At 40.3% G+C, this 21810-nt stretch overlaps 1 protein-coding gene across 1 annotated transcript in view; it reads left to right on the top strand.

The window, feature by feature from the left end:
• ARMC3 (armadillo repeat containing 3) overlaps window positions 1-21810 on the top strand; it is a 99748-nt gene that overhangs the window by 29985 nt on the left and 47953 nt on the right. The window contains exons 5-8 of the mRNA XM_077772466.1: window positions 4885-4953; window positions 5661-5836; window positions 9927-10121; window positions 12578-12761. Of these exons, the coding sequence (XP_077628592.1) occupies window positions 4885-4953; window positions 5661-5836; window positions 9927-10121; window positions 12578-12761 (624 nt within the window). The remainder of the gene's footprint in view (window positions 1-4884; window positions 4954-5660; window positions 5837-9926; window positions 10122-12577; window positions 12762-21810) is intronic.

The raw sequence follows: 21810 nt of genomic DNA, 5'->3' as shown, positions 1-21810 counted from the left end.
GGCAGGCAGGGACTGTGGCAATAGCATCAGAGACAGGAAGACGGGAAGCGACGGGGAAGGAGAGTTCTAGGTGGTACCTCTGCCCTTACAGACAACGCGCTGAGGCTGCATGGACAGCACCCGGGTGTCGGGCGGCCGACGCGACTCCACCTGGGCTGTTAGTGGAAGGGGACCTGGCGGCAGCTGCAGGAGCTCGAACGGTGGCTCCTCCCTAGGACAGGGGCTCTGGGAGTATTTCTTAATTTTTTTAAAATGTTTTATTTATTTCTAGGAGAGAGAGAGAGAGACAGCGTGAGCAGGGGAGGGTCAGAGAGAGAGGGAGACACAGACTCTGAAACAGGCTCCAGGCTCCGAGCTGGCAGTCAGCACAGAGCCCGACGCGGGGCTCGAACCCACGAACGGCGAGATCATGACCTAAGCGCAAGTCGGACCCTCAACCGACTAAGCCACCCAGGCGCCCCTCTGGGAGTATTTCTGACCGTTGTGGGGAGTCGATGCTCCACCACCCCAAATTTTGATAACATCAGTCAACACTCACACAGCATTTAACAACGTGCCGGGAGCTGTTCTCTGTGCTACATGCTGTTTGCGTGTTCAGTCATTTAATGTGCTTGGTGCTACTGTCGTTCCCTTTACATACGAGGCCACTGAGGTACAGAGAGAAGTTAACCAAGGCAGTAGTCGTTTGTATTGTGGGGCCTTCGCGAATTTATCTCAGGGGCTCTCTGTATACTAATTCCGCCATGTTGAACGAGCCGCGTTGAATAGTATTTATAACCAAAACAGGGAACACTCAAATGTTTCTGATGTTTTATTCTGTTTACACACGACAGAATTTGAGAGCCGCTGGTGCTTTGTAATACCTCTTATGCAACTCCTCGCTTTAAAAATAGAAAAGAGCTTGGAAAGGATTAGGTTCCTTGTGCGGTCATGCGGGTGGTTAATAGAAGAAATCAGATCAGTACTAGAATTAGAACTTTACCCTCTGGCTCATGGCTGTAGTGGACTTCTGTTCATCCCATATTCTCTCATCTTAACATCAGTGCACATGCTAACTCGGCTTTCCTTCTACGGGATTTTTGGGGAGAAAGCATGTCCTTTGGAAAGGAAAGTTATAATTTTCTGCATAGACTTCTGCTTTCTGACTTATTATCTAGGTTCCTAGGCCTTTTGTTCTTCATTTCTATTATCCATTTTATTTAGCATTTCCATCTTCCAATACATGAGGAGCTTATACTCTGCGAAGCCCTCCAAATTGTTTGCAACATTTTCCTGAGCAGGGTTTGTGTATTGAATTTCATGCATTTCCAAAAAAAGAGTCTGTGACCCTAAAATATTGGGAATTGCGGTTGCATTTAAGTGCGAAGCATGGCAGCTCTCAGACCCGCTGAGCCCCCCTCCGCGAGCCGGCTGGCTGGGGGGCGGCCAGTGCGGGGGTGCCGTCTGCCACCATGAAACCTAACAATGGAAAGTTTTGCTGTCCTGGCCGTTTCTAGCGAGCACTTGGCCCTTAGGTATGACGAAGGAACTCCCAAGAGCTTTCTTTTCATTCCATGAATTGGGTAAAAAAAAAAAAAANGCTTGCGGAGCTCCTTCCTGTCTTCTCAGCGCGGCCAATACATTAATAGCTACTGCTTCACGTTGCAGACACGTCCAAGGTAACTGCACTAGTCTTTTACTCTAAATGAAAAGGCGTGTTTCCAGACTCATGTGCAAATAAACGCACCTCTGGTGCCCCCATGGCTAAATAATCTTTAGACTGTTTTAAAATAACTGCTTTTTCTTCAGAGATTTGTATCTTCACAAGGCTTTCATGTCCTCAGTGCTTTCACTCTGTTCAGAGTGGGTGAACCCATACGATGTTCCAACAGAGTGCCTGGTGCTGAAAGGATTGCAATGGGAGCGAACCAATTCTTGACTTTTCTTCTTTTTCATTTTTCTAAAGTGATTGAGTTATGAGGCTATGCTAATCCTGGGTCATTCAAAACAAGCACTTTTTTTTAAATGTTAAATTTATTTTTGAGAGAGAGAGAGAGACAGTGTGAACAGGGGAGGGTCAGGAGAGAGGGAGACACAGAATCTGAAGGAGGCTCCAGGCTCTGAACTCACTATCAGCACAGAGCCTGACACGGGACTTGAACCATGAAGCTGAGATCATGACCTGAGCCGAAGCCAGAAGCTTAACTGACTGAGGCACCCAGGCGCCCCTCAAAACAAGCATTTAAGGGGCGCCTGGTGGCTTAGTCGGTTAAGCGTCCGACTTTCGCTTAGGTCATGATCTCGTGGTTCGTGGGTTCGAGCCCCGCGTCGGGCTCTGTGCTGACTGCCAGCTCAGAGCCTGGAGCCTATTTCAGAGTCTGTGACTCCCTCTCTCTCTGACCCTCCCCTGCTCACGCTGTCTCTTCTCTCTCTCTCCTAGAAATAAATAAAAATATTAAAAAAAAAAACAAAAACAAGCATTTAAATGACTTTGTTAAACCTTTTCATCAAAATGGAGCTGCTGTCTCCTTTCGCGCAACCCCCACACCCCCACTTTTGTTTGATGAGTCTGATGAGGCCACTTAACAGAGACTCATTTAATCAAGTCCACTAAAGAGAGAATTCATCGTGATCCTTGAAGCCCAAATTTTACATTACTTATGGCAGTCTGAAGAGCTTGCCGTCTTATGACAATGTTCACGTAAAAGAATATGTAAGGTCAAAAATAAATTGGGTGGTTAATATTATGCAACCAAAAAGTGTAAATAAGAATGGAATTACAACAGATTGCATGGGGGCACCTGGGTGGCTCAGTTGGTTAAACCTCTGACTTCGGATCAGGTCATGATCTCGCAGTTTGTCAGTTTGAGCCCTGCATCAGGTTCTGTGCTGACAGCTTGGAGCATGGAGCCTGCTTCAGACTGTGTCTCCCTCTCTCTCTGCCCCTCCCCTGCTCTTTCTCTCTCAAAAATAAATAAAAACATTATAAAAAATGTTTTGGAAAAAAAAAACCAGATTGTATGAAGGTACTCTAGGAAGTGAAGGTGTTGGCAGTTCCGAAAAACCTAAAGTTGTATGTGTCATAGTGTGTAGCTTAAACATATTTAAAATGAATTTTTAAAATTTACTTATTTAGTTTAAGAGAGAGAGAGAGAGGGCAAAAGTGGGGAAGGAGCAGAGAGGAGAGACAGAATCCCAAGCAGGCTCGATGCCATTAGCCCAGAGCCTGATGCGGGGCTTGAACTCACAAACCGTGAGATCATGACCTGAGCCAAGATCAGGAGTCAGATGCCTAAATGGACTGTGCCACCCGGGCACCCCCAGCTCGAACATATTTATATGGACCAACCACAAGGTAGAATTTCTATTCAGTTGCCATATATGAGAGTGTTCTCCATTGAGAAAGAAGGGGACAGAGACCTATATTGTTTTTAAAGTGTTGAAAATAGCCACTTATCCATTATTTTTGCCGATTTAACCTCAAGAATAGAAAGATTTTTTAGGGACAATTTGGTATCTAATGGCCAAACTCATATCTAGAAAGGACCTTCATGGCACAGGATTTTCTGATGAAAAATGTTGAGTTGTTAGGGCAGAAAAATAGGGACAGCAAGGTGGCCCCCGCCTGTGGGAGCAGGTCTTTCCTGCAGAGAAACAAGAGAAGCAGAGAGTTGCTCCTGCAGAGAAGCAAGAGGGGCCAGTGTTGACTGTAAAATAATGTCCTCTTTGGGATGCTACACTTTCCAGAAGCTCTACTATTCTTTTGTACTTCAAACGTATTCACGTACGCATAGCCGACTGTAAGTTTGCTGGCCCTCTTTAACCATTTTGAACAGAGACCGAGCAGAACTTTTGACAGGTTGAAGAGCAGCCGCTTCCCTGAATCCCACAGGAAAAGGTGTTCAATAAAAGTCAAGTATACCCAGCAGTTAACGAGGAAAAATCCATCCAGCAACCATCTGCCGCGAAGTGAAATTTTCCAAAATCCTAGTAATGCACATTTTGGCTTGCAGACAAAGATAACTGACCAAGAAGAACCGTTACAAAAGCTAAATTAGTACCTTATTTCTTATGCCTTAGAAAATGGGGGTTAAGTTTGGCAGGGCAGAAGTAGGGGCATGCCTGCCCGGCCCTAATTAGGCTCCCATGATTAATACAAAGATGAACTTAAAAAAAAACAATATACTTATCTTTAATCATTTTTGGCATCTCTGATAATCAAATGGAACGCACACGAGATATATTAATCGAAAAGGCTGAGGATAATTCTTACTTGCATTCTGCACAAGGGTTGTTACAATCAAAATTTAAAAATGCTCTTCCCAACAAACAACACAAAAAAGAATTTCTACTATATAGTAAACAAATGTAGGGCACAGTAACTCGGCTTTACTGATTAGTGTTCTAGGTACACTTTACACTTTTCTGGTTATCTTTCCTAGTGTTTTTGGAAGGTATATAGTTCAGTGATCAAGGAGAGAGGCTAGAATTTGTCTAGGTCAGACAGACAAGGACTAAGGATTACCTAGTCTCACTGACTTGCTGATTTTGAGCCTCAGGTTCTTTATTTGTAAATTTAGGTAATAATAAAGCCTATATCATAAGGGGCTATTTAAACAACATCGCCATTATTGTTATTATTATTACTACCACTTTAATGTTTATTTTTTAGAGAGAGAGAGAGCATGAGTGGGGGAGGAGCAGAGAGAGGGAGACAGAATCTGAAGCAGGCTCCAGGCTCTGAGCTGTCAGCACAAAGCCTCACGTGGAGCTCAAACTCACAAACCGTGAGGTCACGACCCGAGCCCAAGTCGGACACGTACTCAACTGAGCCACCCAGGCACCCCAGCATTGCCATTATTGTTAATAATGATAAACATTAATATTCTGTTTCTTCTTTTGTAGATGATGTTAAAAAACTGTTAAGGGAGCTAGATGTCATGAATTCCATCATCGCTCAGCTTGCTCCAGAAGGTAATTTTGCATCCCACATCTGTTTCAAAAATGGGACTGGGTTTATTTTTCACGTTTGATGAGACTACTCATCGGAATAGCTTATGTAATATCAATTACGAATTGTCATTAATCTCTCTCAAACCAAGATGGGCTCTAACCAAAGTTCAGATTTGCGAAGCTTTGGTTTTTAAAACGCGTTTTAAAGTAATGGTTGAAATAGCCAAATCATGGAAAGAGCCTAAATGTCCATCAACTGATGAATGGATCAAGAAGATGTGATTTATCTATACAATGGAATACTACATGGCAGTGAGAAAGAATGAAATCTGGCCATGTGTAGCAACGTGGATGGACCTTGAGGGTGTTATGCTGAGTGAAATAAGTCAGGCAGAGAAGGACAGATACCATGTGTTTTCACTCTTATGTGGACCAGGAGAAACTTAACAGAGGACCATGGGGGAGGAGAAGGGGAAAAAATAGTTGGGGAGAGGGAGGCAAACCACAAGAGACTCTTGAATGCTTGGAACAAACTGAGGGCCGATGGGGGTGGGAGAGAGGGCAAGGGGGGAGATGGGCATGGAGGAGGGCACTTGTTGGGATGAGCTCTGGGTGTTAAATGGAAACCAACTTGACAATAAAGTATAAAAGAAAAAAATGAAAAATAAAATAAGGTAAAGGTTGAGTATGCCTTTCGCATACTTGTGTTGTTTATCTTTGATGTGCAGAAGAAGTAGTCATTCATGAGTTCGCCAGTCTTTGCCTGGCAAACATGTCTGCAGAGTACACCAGCAAAGTGCAAATATTTGAGAATGGCGGGTTAGAGCCACTCATCAGACTGCTGGCCAGCCCAGACCCTGACGTGAAGAAGAACTCTATTGAGTGCATTTACAACTTGGTCCAGGTAAGGGTGATTTCTAAAAGTGTGTTTTGACCAAAGCTATTTATAGAATTTATTTGCCCATTAAAACGGGCAAGGTTTTAAAAACTCATCAGTTTTGAGTCACTGGTTTTTTTTTTGTTTTTTTGTTTTTTTTTGGTACTACTTAGGAATTATCATTTGGGGAAAAAAGAATGGAAGTTGTGCATAGATACCTTTCAATTTTCATATTTTATAAGTAATTGTCTTCCATGAAAGGGCATTTTATTTTTTATTAAGTTTTAAATTTTAATTCCAGTACAGTTAACATACATATTATACCAGTTTCAGGTGTACGATATAGTGATTGAACAATTGTACACATTATTCAGTGCTCATTGTGAAAAATGTACTCTTTAATATCCAGCAGCTTTCCCCCATCCCCCACCTACCTCCCTTCTGGTTACCATCTTTGTTCTCTATAGTTAAAGAGTCTGTTTCTTGGTTTCTCTCTCTCTCTCTTTTTCCTTTGTTCATTTGTTTTGTTTCTTAAATTCTACATATATATGAATGATATCATATGGTATTTGTATTTGAGTGACTTGCTTAGCGTTATGCTCTAGTTCTATCCACGTTGTTGTTGCAAATGGCAAGATTTCATTCTTTTTTTTACTGAATAATACTTCATTATATGTATCTCCACATCTTTATCCACTCACCTGTTGATGGATTCTTAGACTGCCTCCATAATTTGGTTATTATAAATAATGCTGCAATTAACATATGAATGCATGTATCCCTTTGAATTACTGTTTTTGTATTTTGGGGGTAAATACCCAGTAGTATGATTACTAGATCAGAGAGTAATTCTATTTTTAACTTTTTGAGGAGCCACTGTACTCTCTTCCACAGTGGCTGCACCAGTTTGCATTCCCACCAATAGTGCACAAAGGTTCTTTTTTCTCCACATCTTTGCCGACACCTGTGTGTTGTGTGTGAGGTGATATCTCATTATAGTTTTGATTTGCATTTCCTTGATGGTGAGTGACGTTGAGCATCTTTTCACGTGTCTGTCGGCCATCCAGATGTCTTCTTTGGAGAAGTGTCTGTTTATATCTTCTACCCATGTTTAATTGGATTATTTACCTTTTGAGTGTTGAGTTGTATAAGTTCTTTATATACTGAATTTTGGATACTAACCCTTTACTGGATATGTCATTTGCAAATATCCTCTCCTATTCCAGAGTTTACCTTTTAGTTTTGTTGACTGTTTCCTTCGCTGTGTATAAGCTTTTTATTTGGATGTGTGGTCTCAATAGTTTATTTTTGCTTTTGTTTCCTTTGCCTCGGGAGCCATATCTAGAAAGGTGTTGCTATGGCCAATGCCAGAGAACTAAATTGCCTGTGCTCTCTTCAAAGAGTTTCATGGCTTCATGTCTCACAGTTAGGTCCTTAATCCATTTTTAGTTTATTTTCATGTATGGTGTAAGAAAGTGGTCCAGTTTCATTCTTTTGCATGTTACTGTCGAGTTTTTCCAACACCATTTATTGAAGGGAATGTCTCTCCCATTGCATGTTTTTGCATCCTTCACCAAAGATGAATTGTCTATATAATTGTGGGTTTACTTCTGGGTTTTCTGTTCTGTTCCATTGATCTGTGTGTCTATTGCTGTGTCAGCCACCATCCTATTTTATCACTACAGCTTTTTATATAACTTGAAGCCTGGAATTGTGGTGCCTCCAATTTTGTTTCTCTTTAACAAGATTGCTTTGGCTATTTGGGGTCTTATGTGGTTCCATACAAATTGTAGGATTGTTTGCTCCAGAATGTTGTTGGCATTTTGATAAGGATTACATTAAACGTATAGATTGCTTTGGGTCGTATAGGTATTTTAATGATATTTGTTCTTCTGGTACATGAGCATGGGATATCTTTCCATTTCTTTGTGTTGCCTTCGATTTCTTTCATCGATGTTTTATAGTTTTCAGAGTACAGGTCTATGAAAGGTCATTTTGGAAGTGTATTTAAATCTTGAAAGAATAAAATGGATTGCAAATTAAGGCAGGATGATACTAGATAAATGTATTTTTTCTTGAAACAGGAAATCTAATGCATTGAACTAGGTTTGACCCACACAGTTACCTATTGACCTAACCTTCATGATCTAAGCACATTAGATGCAATATATGCCCTAATCAGTATACCAAGATTTTGGATTAGCCTTATTTATTGGTGAGGACCTAGTGAGTTGAGTATGCTGAACAGAACTCATTGTTCATCATTGCAAGATGCTTGGCCACTGGACCTTTTTCCTTTGTTATGGAAAGAAACGGGCTCTTCTGCCTGTGCTGGCCTGTGTCCCCGCTCCTCCCGCAGCCCCCAAGGCACCCCCACACACCCACAGCCAGGTCAGCTGACACTTTGAACAGCCTTCTCTGCTTCATTTCCTGCTCAGGTTCCTGAACAATTCCCATACACATTTGATAAACTGTAAATCAACGGAAAATACAAAAATGCCATTTGAAATAGCTAGCAGTAGAGTATAAGAGAGTGAAGTGAAGATCAAGGAGGGTTCATTGAGAGGTGGAGTATCTAGACAAATTATGTAGAAAAAGAGAGACAAATGGGCTCATGCCTGAAAGCAGTAAGCGCATACATACCTACATTTCTGGCTTTAGAAGTCATGGCCCCTGGGCTGGGCACTCCCTGGCCTCTACGCTGGCTCCTCCCTGCTCCACTATTCCCCTTCTCTCATCCCACAGGCCTAAATAACCCCGTCAGTGTGTTAGTGTCTTTCATCCCAAGACTCCTCATAGCTCTTATTTCCCTATATTTTTTTTAATCAAAGAGAAATGAAAAGACTTGCCTTCACTATTCTTCACAACGGAAGTACTGGTTAATAGCAGTGTGTTAATTTCCTCTGACCGCCATAACAAAGTACCCCAGACTGGGCGGCTTAAAACAACGGGAGCTTCTCACAGTGCTGGAGGCTGGAGGTCCAACCTCGAGGTGTCAGCGGGGCCCTGCCCCGATGACCACTCTGAGAAGCATCCTCCCTGACCTCTTCCTAGCTTCTGGTGGTGGCCGTCGATCCCTGGTGGTCCCTGGCGTGCAGCTGCTTATCATTGCAACCCCTCCCTCTGTTGTGCCTCCTCTTCTTTTAAAGACCCCAGTCCTATAAGGACACCATGAAGCACCTAACCTGCTCTACTATGACATTATCTTAATTGATGGCGTCTGTAATGACACTGTTTCCAAATAAGGTCCCGTTTTGAGATACCGAGGGTTAGGACTTCAACATATATTTTGGGGGAGAAGGGGAAACAATTCAACCCATAGCAAACAGCTTTCCACGGTTTTTATGTCGCTAGGAAGCATCCATTGAAGGGTAAATAGAGAAAAGCTCTCTGTTAATGGGACCTTTCCACCTTAATACGATGTGACATTTATGATGTTTTGATTTTAAGTGTCATGATTAGTAGTCAGAGTTTGGGGGCTTTTCGTGACTTTTTGCTTGTTTTTCTCCATTGCTCACCCCACCCTGCCCTCTCCCCACCACTCACATACACAGAATAACACACAACGTAGAGCAACTCATCCAGACTCTAATGACCCCTTGATAGTATAAATGTCTTAAATAAAGACTATGTGTCCGAACTAAACCTGATAGAAATTTGCGTGCACGGGGCCGGCCAGCAGCACTGTGTGCATGTAAGCCTTTCATAAATGATCCATTTGGATGAAGATAATAAGGAATAGATGCCATTGTTTCATTTTATCAAGTACTATTTGAAACAGAGTATAGTCAAGAGCATTTGATCACGCACAGATTTATTATTGTAGTGCTGTTTGTAATGAAAGGCCTTTGCTGGATAATCAAGAAACAATAGATACTGCAAAAGTCATAGATGACCTCTACTTGCTGTTATTGACAGTGTTTGCTTAGTTAAAATGAATATTGAGGTGTTGTCACCTGAGGGTTTTTCTTCCTTTTTGTGTGAGTTACTTTGAAAGGGAATCTGGAATAAAAGATGGCAAATTGAGAACTTATAATGTCCTTTGTTAGAACGTAGTTTCTCCATGACTATTTTTGCTTTACAATTTTCTTATTTGATCATTTGTTTCTCATGGCAGGATTTTCAGTGTCGAACTACACTTCAGGAACTAAATGTGGTCCCCCCCATATTAGATCTCTTAAAGTCAGAATATCCAATCATTCAGTTGTTGGCTCTCAAAACCTTAGGTGTTATTACGAATGACAAGGGGGCTCGAGCGATGCTGAGAGACAATCAAGGAGTGGACCACCTTATTAAAATCCTAGAAACGAAGGTATTTGAAACTTCCATTCAACTTTCTATGAGGAAATGTATCTCTCTTACATGTTGCTCTAAAATATGAATCTAGAATGTTTTCAAAAATGAAATTTTATTATATTTAAGCATAGTTTTAAGTAAAATGGACTAATTTGTTTATTGCTACACTGTTTATCAGCACGATTAAATCAGATGAATGATAGAGGCCATTATGAAAGACTTCTTTTGAGGGGCACCTGGGTGGCCCATCGGTTAAGCGTCTGACTCCTGACTTTGCCTCAGGTCATGATCTCATGGTTTGTGAGTTCAAGCCCCGCATCGGGCTCCGTGCTGACAGTGTGGAGCCTGCTTGGGATTCTGTCTCCCTCTCTCTCTGCCCCTCCCCTCCTTGCTCTCTCTTTCTCTCTCTCTCTCTCAAAATAAATAAAAATTGAAAAAAATAAAATAATTTTATTCTTCTGGTTTAGAAATTTAAGATTTTTAAATTCTTGTTTAGGATCTTCTTCATGATTTCTGGAAATACCTAGAAGTAGTCTTTAGGCTTTATTAGACATAGTTTTCTCCAGGATAAAGCAAGAAGAGTTATTTACTCTCCATGTGGAGAGTCACCTGCTTTACTCAGCCTACTGATTTAAATATTCTTTTCATTTGAAGAAATACCTTCATGGAAACATCTAGAATAATGTTTGACCAAATATCTGGATACCGTGGCCTAGCCATGAAAACTTAATCATCACAACTCAACTTGGTACCCATACATATCTCCTTAAATCATACTTAATCTCAAAATCAAGGCAATAGCAAGGTCCTTGCATGCCTAGCATGATGTAACGATCCTGTGTTCAACCAAAATATACTAACCGTTTCCCCCGAAGAGGATGCAGTGTCCTCAGGTGATATTTACTCCTCCCCTTGACATCCCGTAACTTAAATACTATGATGTAAAATTAATAATAAATACTAATTTATAAAGTCAGTGCATCTTGTGTTACCTGAGGGGATGAGAGGGAAAAAACCCAAAGATATTTCATACATACACACACGCACACTTATTTTATAACAAAAGAAGGAAGAAAGACTCATGGCAGTTACAACCCTCTTATCTGTAAGTGGCCACCTGGTGGTAGTTGGTATTTCTAATTGTCTTCCTCCAATACCCACAGCACATTCCCTTTGCCTTCAGCAAGCACTTCAGCTGGATGTGGTTCTTTATCTGGTAGGGCGATCCATATCTTCATGCCTGAGGCTCTGGGCCATTTGGTAGTCCTGCCTGCTGCCTGCGTGGGTTCTTGTAGTTTTCCATCGACCTTATTCCCAGAGCGTGGTAATACAAAGAGATACCCTAAGGACTTCCTGTATTCCAGATATACTCTTCTTTACCTCTATGGTGTGGAGTACAGTCCCATTTCCCACCGGTGATTGGGATCAGTCACCCCAGCAGCGCAGAAATTCCTTCATTGCCTGCTTATTTANGCGTTCTTGTTGCTCTGCCTCTAGTTCCTTTAGGTGAGCTGTTAGATTTTGCACTTGCGCTTTTTCTAATCTCTTGAAATACATTGCCTGCTTATTTAGAGGCATGGGGAGGCCAAAGTGGCTGGGTGGTGGCTTTAACTTCTAGTTCAGTGGAATCATTGCTGTCCCTCTTGGTGGAATCATTCTCCCCTTGGGAACTAAGAGCTCTAGGCCAACAGAGCATAAGTCCTGAGAGACAGCAAGCAAAAATATGGCTAGTGGGCCACTAGCGGTAATGATGACTGCTACCACGCACATTTCCACGCCTTGACTCCTGGGCCCACCATCACTGGCTAGGGGAGATACAGCACCATATATTGGACGCTGATTCAGAATGTATATAAAGTGAAGAACCTTGCCCAGGCCCTGCAAAGTATTGCCACTTCGCTGGCACTGTAACTAGGTCTTCAAAAGCCCATTCTGTCAAGCTAGCTGCTTCAGGATGGTGGGACATGAGCATGGGCCCACTGTCACCCTTCATTTGCTGTGAAGAGACCTCCTTGACCAGAAGCATTGCTGTGTTGGATCCCATGATGGTGGAGGCCAGAGGGTCACAAATGTACAACACTTCCCTCTACCAGGTGGAGATTTTAAGGAATATACTTCCCTTCAGCTCCTGTCTGCTTTTTCAAAGAATATTTTCTTCAGGTTTTAAAATTGTTGTCAGTAGGAGGTTGTATGAGCAACTTCACTTGGCTACTATTACTGCAAGTGTCTTAGATCTGTGAAAAAATTATCTTTTATCTGTGAGACATTTTGGAGTAGGGGAAGCAAGAAAAGATGGGGCAAATTGTGAGGGGGAGTGATGTTATGATAATATACAGAACTGTTTCTTCGGGCACCTGTCACAACAATGTTAACAACCTTATGTTCTGACTGACCTTTGTCTTGTAGCAAAATTTGGGATTTGATTTTACTTTCAGTACAATTTTCTGATGTTGTATTTGCTTTTATTATTAGGAATTGAATGACCTTCATATAGAAGCACTTTCCGTGATAGCCAATTGCCTTGAAGATATGGATACTTTGATGCTGATTCAGCAGACGGGGGGTCTTAAGAAGCTCCTGTCCTTTGCAGAAAATTCTACAATTCCTGATATTCAGAAGAATGCAGCAAAAGCAATTACTAAAGCAGCTTATGATCGTATGTCTCATTTTATATAAACTAAGCACACATGCTTTCTCTTGTATTCTTGATTTTGATTAGTACTAACAATCATTAGAATATTTGTCTTATTTTTAGAGGATTTTTTTTTTTTTTGAGAGAGACAGGGTGAGCAGGGGAGGGTCAGAGAGAGAAGGAGACACAGAATCTGAAACAGTCTCCAGGCTCTGAGCTAGCTGTCAGCACAGAGCCCGACGCAAGGCTTGAACCCATGAACCGTGAGATCATGACTTGAGCCAAAGTTGGACACCCAACGTACTGAGCCACCCAGGTGCCTCTGTCTGCTTTTAATTAATTTTTAAAGTTTATTTCTTTTGAGAGAGAGAGAGCGCGCGCATGTGTGCGTGCGTGGATGCATGCGTGTGGAGAAGCAGAGAGAAAGGGAGAGAAAGAATCTCAAGGAGGCTCTGCACTGTCAGCACAGAACCCGACACAGGGCTTAATCTCATGGACTAGATCATGACCTGAGCCGAAATCAAGAGTCGGACACTTAACCAGCTGAGTCAACCAGGCGCCCCAGCATTTGTCTGCTTTTAAATGAACATTTGAGAATAGTGCCATAGCTACTAGTTAAGGTCAAAATTCCTCTCAATGCCAATTAAAAAGTAGAGATTGCTCTGTCAGGGATATAATTAACTCAATATGATTTAATTATGGATCTATCTTTTTTTTTTTAAGCAATTCGTTCCTAAATTAAGCCTTTCTTTCCCTTGATTTTCAAACTTTGCAGAATCCATGTATTGTGATCCTGAAAAATGTTGTTTCAACATATCCTCATTTGGAATGAGATCTGTACAGTAATTTCAACTTCAGCTGGAGATAGGCAGTACCATGTGATATAGCTGGGAAGAATAATATGCTTGTACTATATACAAAATACCATTTTCATTTCAGTGGCAAGCTATGTTGACATAAATCTGTAAAATATGAGAGATTAATTACATCACAAGCCCTGACGATGAAATTATAGTTTTAATTTATGTATATTTGGAGTATTTTATTTAATAAAAGATGTGATTTTATTTCCCTCCTTCCACACCACTCCTCTTGTAAATGATGACAGTTTTGACTAGTTTAAGTGATTTATTTCTAAACATATACACTCGCATCTGTATATATGTGTCTATGTGTATATTATGGGGAATACTTCCTTTTCAATCCATACCGAGTTCTTCAAGGCAGAGTTTTACAGCAGTAAGCTGAATGTCACCGTCTGGTACATAGTTAATATAGAGAGGACTTGTGAGTTACATTGTAAATGCCAAATCTAGACAGGCTGTAAAATTAAGGCTTTTAATATTGGCAAAAGTTGCTTGACTCAGTATTCTGTCAAATGGAATTTAGACCTTCTCGTGTCTGGTCAGTTCTGTTTCCACCCATCCCAGGCCTTGTTAGCAGCTTCAGACCAAGAGAGAGTGCAATGGCCAGAGACGGACAATATCGAAGCTAAAACTTTTGCACCTTCTCTTTTGCGTGGCTGGACCATTTACAGATGGTCACAGCCCCTCTTGGGATAGTGAGTTTCATGAATTTATTACTCATCATGTGACGTAGCAGTGGGAAGAGCACTGGATGGAGAGTCCCTGGTGGTCCAGCTCGACCACTCATCCCTATACCGGCAAGGCAATGATTAGGTTGTGCCTATGAGTGAACCACAGCCTCTCTGGACTTATTTATTAATTCATTTACTAATAATTTATTGAGCCCCCCACTTTGTGTCAATAAATCCAGAAGAGGCAAGGAAACAGGTGATCACACTGTGCTTGATGGCGGAAGGACAGGATCACCCGGGAGGGCCACTGAAAGTCAGGTCGGGTCAGATAGGTCTTCCTGACATAGGTAATTTACAAGCTAGGACCTAAAGTAAATAATAGATGTCGGCTGGGCGAAGAAGGCCCCAGTGGGATGGGGAAGGGTCACCAGTGCTCTAAGGGGAAGGAACAGTGTATAAAGGCCAGAGGAGGGACAGAGCATGGTAAATTCTAGAACTGAAAGTTTTCAGAATGGCTAGTGAATAGTAATGCAGCAGGAAAGTGAAGGCTGTAGAAGTAATGAGGAGCCAGATGCTAATGGGCTCTCTAAGCCAAGTTAAGGACTTTGGACCATATTTTGATGGCAACAGAGAACCATCAAAGTGGCTTAAAGAGGTGAGGCGCTACTGCAGATGTTCACTTGGAAAAGAAAGAGCACTCTTGCTGCAAAGTGGAGGTGAGATTAAAAGTGGGCTGGATCAGACCCAGAAAGGCCAGGAAGGGGACCGCTGCGGGAATCTAGGTGGAAGGTAAAAGTATCCTGAAACAGACATTTGCCAGGAAAACCCCCAGAACAGTGCTAGGCACATTGGGAGGGTCCATAAGTGTTTGTTGAATGACTACATGGGTTAAAGAAGGAAGACCGTGATGTCAAAGACAAGGCCAGGTTTCTGGCTAGGACAGCTGGGAGTAGAATGTACCCTTCACAGAAATGGGGAACTCAAGAAGAGGAGCTGTTTTTCATTAAAGGAAAGGAAATGAGTTCTATTCTTAAAAAAAAAAAAACAAAACTGTAGTAAGATACACATAATGTTAAATGTAGCATCTTAACCATTTTTAAGCTCAGTGGTACTAAGTACATTCACACTGTTGTACTGTCATCACCACCATCCATCTCCAGAGCTCTTTCCGTCTTGCAGAACAGACCCCCTGCACCTATGAAACAAGAACTCCCCATTTCTCCCTCTCTGCCCTCCCCGACAGCCACCAGCCTTTCTGTCTCTATGATTTTGACTATTCAAAGTACTGATATAAGTGGGACCGAGAAATATTTGTCCTTTGTGACTGGCTTCTTTCACTTTGCATGATTTATTCTCAGGTTCACCCGTGTTGTGGCATGCATCAGACCTTCCTTCCCTCTTAAGGCTCCATAGCATTCCGTTGTATGTATATATCACGTTTTGTTGATCTGTTCATCTGTTAATGGACACTTGGGTTGCTTCTAATTTTTGGCTATTGTGAATGGTGCTGCTAGGAACATACATATACAAATAGCTCTTCAAGTCCCTGCTTTCAGTTCTTTTGGGTATATACTCGTGACTGGAATTGCTGGATCATATGGTAATTGTGTGTTAAATATACCGAGGAACTGCGTACTGTTTTCCACAGCAGCTGCACCATTTTACATGCCCATCAACAGGGCACAAGGGTTCCAATTCTCCACATCCTCACCTATAATTGCTATTTTATTTATTTACTTACTTACTTAGTTAGTTAGTTATTTAGTTAGTTAGTAGCCATACCAATGTGTGTGAGCTGTGTCTCATTGTGTTTTGATTTGTATTTCTCTAATGATTAGTAATATTGAGCTTTTTATCCATGTGCTTATTGGCTCTTTGTTTATCCTCTTTGGAGAAAGGTCTATTTAAATCCTTTACCCAGTTTTTTTTTTTTTAAACCAGGTTGTTATTGAGTCATAGGAGTTCTTTATATATTCTGGATACTAACTCCTTATCAGATGTGTGATTTGCAAATACTCTCTCCCATTCCGTGGGTTGCCTTTTCATACTATTGATTGTGTCTTTTGATGCACCGTTTTTAATTCTGATGGAGTTCAATTTATCTAGTTTTCCTTTTGTTTCCTGTGCTGTTGGTGTTATATCCAAAAAATCATTAACAAATCCAATGTCATGAAAAATTATCCCTATATGTTTTCTTCTAAGAATTTTATAGTTTTATCTCTTACATTTAGGTCTGTGATCCATTTTTGAGTTGTTTTTGTATATGGTGTAAGGGAGGGTCCAGCTTCATTCTTTTGCATGTGGAAATCCAGTTTTCCTAACACCATTTGTTGAAATCCATTCTTTATTTGTAATACAAAGAAACTCAACCAGACAGTCTTCAAATCCCATCTGGCACTTGATGTTTTATGAATCTACTTCCTTATGTTCATTCTAAAATGACTCCATCCCAGTTCCAAATTGTGTCTCCTCACTATTTTAGAATCAAATGACTAAATCTGTATTTATTTCATCTATGACATTTGTGATTTTTTTTTATGTTTCCTTTAACCATTATTTTTCCAGCCTGAAGGATCTTTATTTAGTCTTTCCCCATTCATCATGTCCTTATGCTATCTTGTAATCATTCTCTTACTTTTCCTGGACTTTCTCTCATTCATGATCCCCTCTTTCATGCGGGGTGATGTATATTATGAGCAGCATTTTAAAAACATGCACCATCATTTTATGTAATATACAGATTTGGTTATCTTATGATTATTTTCAACTTCAGTTTTATGAAGCAAGTATTTTAATCAGCATTTTGACCATATCGGCACACTGGGCCAACACTTGAGTGAAAGACCTACAGTGAACCCCACATCCCATTTCTCCAGCAGGACCCAGAGTTCAACGTCTTCCATTTTAAATTTAACATTTTTCGATTTGTGGTTAAAAAATGCAAATTTTGCTGTGAAAATAATATTGCCTTGTCACTGAGGCTAAGTATACCATCAACGTGTGCGAGTCTTCTATGAAATCTTGAAAAGGTATGCTCCTTGCTTACTACTTAGCAAATATTTATTGTATGCATGCTATATGCAAGGCACCAATCTAGAAGAGAAAGGTAAACGATGAATAAAATAAGCGAATAAATATTTGTTGAATAGACAAAAAGGTGTATTTCCAGGGGAATGTCGAGTTTGATATTTACCTTTTAGTTCAACTTTATAAATTGTATCATACAATTTTTCTCATCTTTATTTTTTTATCTATTTCATCTATCACAGAAGAAGAGCAGCATGTTAGAAATGTCTCACTATTTCTGTGGCTTTTTTTCTTGTAATTTTATTTTAACTAACTTTGCTTTGTTTAACATTGTTTCATATCCAGTCTTGATGTTTTAAAAAATCTCACTTACTGATTTTTAGCTTTAGGTTCTAATTTGATATCAAGATTGACATTTATCATCAAATATGGCCTTGGCAGAAACTAGCTCTTTAAACTCCACATGGTTTAAATAAAAAGACAAATGAAGGGACTACTTTCAGAAGTACATTTAGGGTTAAGGGAACAGACAAGGGATAGTGAGGTCCCCACAGATCCCAATATTGTAAAACCATCACTCATTAGATCCAAAGGCAAAGGATGAACCATTGTTAGATTTCTTTTTGCAACTATTGTATTTATTTGATCTTCTTTCTGATACTGTGTTTTCTGCTGTTCATTTTCTATGTTATCTCCTTTGTTTTCTTCTTTTTTTTGTTATATAGATTAAAGGAAATTTTAAATGACTTTTTTAAAGATCGAGTTGCTATAGTTATTTAAGATATTTAAATTTTTTGCTTTCCTAACTCTTCCCTCTCCTGATGTTTGTAAATTTCATAGGGGGTTATAGATTCTCCTCTCTAAACGTCTACATCATTTGGGGACACCTGGGTGGCTCAGTCAGTTGAGCATCTGACTCTTAATTTCAGCTCAGGTCATGATCCCAGGGTTGTGAGATCGAGTTCCGCATCAGGCTGAGTGTGGAGCCTGCTTAAGATTCTCTCTCTCTCTCTCTCTCTCTCTCTCTGCCTCTCTCTCCCGTGCATTCTCTCTTTCTCTAAAAACAACAAAAATAAATAAATAAATAAAATTCTCTTTTTTATGAATCACTTTGCCATTACACTCAATTTCATCACATTATCATTATTTACATATGGAATCCACTTCAATGTACATTGTAAATTTCTCATAAGAAAACATACCCATTCTTAAGATTTTATTTTGGATTCATTTCTCAACCCGAATATATTTTTTCAGTTAAAAAATGTATTCAGGAACAGTCAAGAGTGGTGTATTTTTTGGGACCTTCACTGTAACTGTTTGTTGCCTTCAAACATGTAGGACAGTTTGGCTGGGTTCAGAACTCTTACATCATAGCATTTTCTCTAATTTTCTACAAACCTTGTTTTTGTAACATCTGAATCTAAGGGCAGTCTGATTTCCATTCTCCTTTATATGCAATGTTTTCTTCTTGCATTTGTGTAAAATCCTTTATCCTATAAGTTAAAAACATTGTCAGAATGTGTCTGACACACATATCCACACTCTCTCTCTGCCTGAAGCATAAGAAAGTCTGGTGATCTACTGTATCATGTTTTGGGGGTTTTGTTTGTTTGTTTGTTTTCTAACTTAGGAAACTTTTTTTTCTATTATACTTTTGATTATTGCCTTTGTTTTATTTAATATTTTCCCCAGGGACATTTATTATTTTAGCACGGCTCTGTTCTCTTTCTTCCATACCTATTATACACTCATAATTTTGGTTTTTCATGTTTTGATGTTTTCTTCACCATAGAACGAGGAGACCTCATTATAATAAACAGACGAGACTGGCAGGATGCCCTTTGCCTATCTACCCCACCTGTTGAGATGGCGGTAGAATCGAATCCTTTAGCTGAGTTTTGGATGATGAGGAGGCTTACCCCCTAATGGCATTCCAATGCTGATGTGCTGTTTTCTCCTGGTCCCACTGGTTACGTAGGAGAAACCTGATAGAAGTTTAGAACATTCTGAGGAGAACTTAATTGTTCATTGACCAGCAGTAGTTTATAGAAATGTATTTCTTCCTGACTTGTCCCTGACCAAGCACCCCCGCCCCCTTTTTCTTCCTTTTCTTCTCAATCAACTTCCTGGAAAGACTAGTTAATTTTAAGTAACACCACCTCTTCATCTCATCTCCATCCCTCGACCAAGCACATGTGACTTCAACTTCTCCCATTCTGCCAAAACAGTCCTCATAGGAGTTGACATCGACTTCCCAACTCCTAAATATTATAGCCACACCATTTACCTGATTATCTCTTCTGTTTGTTATTTGTTTACCTCCTTATGCTGTTTACTTAGCCAGATCGACAATAACCACCCCCTCTTCCCTGCCTCACTTCTATACTGTGCCTTCTTTTCAAACCCTACCTGTGTTTCTTGTCTACCCCTTCTTGTGCCAAATGTTGCCTGCCTTGACTTCTCTCTGCCAGACCCAGACAGATCTAGGGTGCTTTATTTTACATTAATCAGTGACAATGAGAAACTCTAAAAACTTAATACAGATTAACAAAGTTCTCTCTTAATATTTCCAGATTGGAAGTAAACAATCATGAAGTCTCAAAATAATTTTCCACAGTTAGAAAAATCCCAGAAGAGAGCACAGGCAGTAATTTCTCTGACATCAGCCCTAGCCACATGTTTCTAGATATGTCTCCTGAGGCAAGGGAAACAAAAGCAAAAATAAGCTATTGGGACTACATCAAAATGAAAAGCTTCTGCACAGCAAAGGGAACAATCAACACAACTAAAAGATAACCTACTGAATGAGAGAAGATATTTGCACAGTTCAAAAACTCCACTTATTTATAAGTAGGTTTTAACAAATATTGTTCCTTATCCTATTATTAAGAATAACGTAACCTTCAGATTCATGTATGACTCTCTTACATTTTTTCTTTAAAAAATTTTTTTAATGTTTTTATTTATTTCTGAGAGAGAGAGAGAGAGAGACAGCGTGAGCAGGAGAGAGCCAGAGAGAGAGGGAGACACAGAATCCGAAACAGACACCAGGCTCTGAGCTAGCTGTCAGTACAGAGCCTGACGCGGGGCTCGAACCCACAAACAATGAGATTGTGACCTGAGCCGAAGTCAGATGCTTTAACCGACTGAGCCACCCAGGCACCCCTCTTACTTTTCATCATCAAAAATTTTTTGCAGGTTAGGGAATGCATTGTCATTGCATGTCAAAAACACAGTTGAAACACACAAACACATAATGCATCTTCTTTAAAAATTTTTTTTAAGTTTTATTTATTTTTGAGAGAGAGAGAGAGAGAGAGAGTGGGAGCAGGGGAGGGACAGAGAAAGGAAGACACAGAACCCAAAGCAGGCTCCAGGATCTGAGCTGTCAGCACAGAGCCAGACACGGGGCTCAAACCCACAAACCGTGAGCCTAAATCCAATGGGCACTTAAGTGACTGAGCCACCCAGGTGCCTATACTACACATTCTTCAAGTTTTGTTTGTTGAGTACTTTTTACCATGTGTCCCCGTCCCCTGTCCCCACCATAGAAAGCCCAGATGAGTCTTTTTGACCTCAGACCAGGAGGAGGAAGGTGTTAATTACCACGTTGCCATGAGGTTTATGAACTGGCATTAACATCTCAGCAGGAGCAAAGGTGGTGCAATAGAAACTTCCGAGAGCGGTGAAGAAAAGCATCATTACGTGCAGATTTATTTCCAGTTACAAAGCCTCACGCTTTTTATTTTAGTGATACTGCACGGACGTTATTTATAAAGGACGTTACTCTATTTGTAGCATAATCACCTTGCCATCTTTAGTATCTGTGTAATTAAAACAGAAATACTTTACTTCTTGGTGTAGCAGTTCAATGAAGGTACTTGGTTAATATGTTAATTCATCTTTTAAATCTATTATAGCCACACCGCAGTCAGCACTTTTGAGGTTTGGTGAACACAGCTGGATTTTGAGAACACTCCCAGCAGGGTTGAGAAACTAATTGCCCAGGGTGTTTAGATTATTTTTTTTAAAAAAAATCTTTCCAATAATCGCATATATACTGCTTTTTGAATGCAACAACCACACACTCCAAAGTTAATCTTTACAAATTAATTCTTCTGGCCGACTTTCCTGGTAGAATTTACGCTCAGAGTGTTCTGTTTAGTAAAGTTGATTTAGAGCTATCGGGGAAATCGTAATTATAAATCGAAGCATTTTAGGTCAAAGACTCTACAAGAGTTTCAGATCTATTTTATTCAGGGGATACTCATCAGGACTCCATATATTTGAAAACCTTTCAGAAGGCACAAACTTGAGATTTAAGTATTAATCTCACCATTTAAAAAAATAAAACAGTCGCGACCTGCCTGAATTCCCATTTTAAATGAAAGGAGCAAGGGATTAAAATGATAGGATTACAGGACATGGTGCATAATTGGTTTAAGACAAATGAAGAGTGTTAGTGATGTAGCCAGCGCAGTTATGACCAGGTTGCAGTGTATGGAA

This window comes from Crocuta crocuta, unplaced genomic scaffold (assembly GCF_008692635.1).
Source record: "Crocuta crocuta isolate KB4526 unplaced genomic scaffold, BGI_CrCroc_1.0 scaffold96, whole genome shotgun sequence".
Lineage (NCBI taxonomy): Eukaryota > Metazoa > Chordata > Mammalia > Carnivora > Hyaenidae > Crocuta > Crocuta crocuta.
The sequence above is the reverse complement of the archived record's forward strand: the minus strand, read 5'-3'. Positions and strand labels throughout refer to the sequence as shown.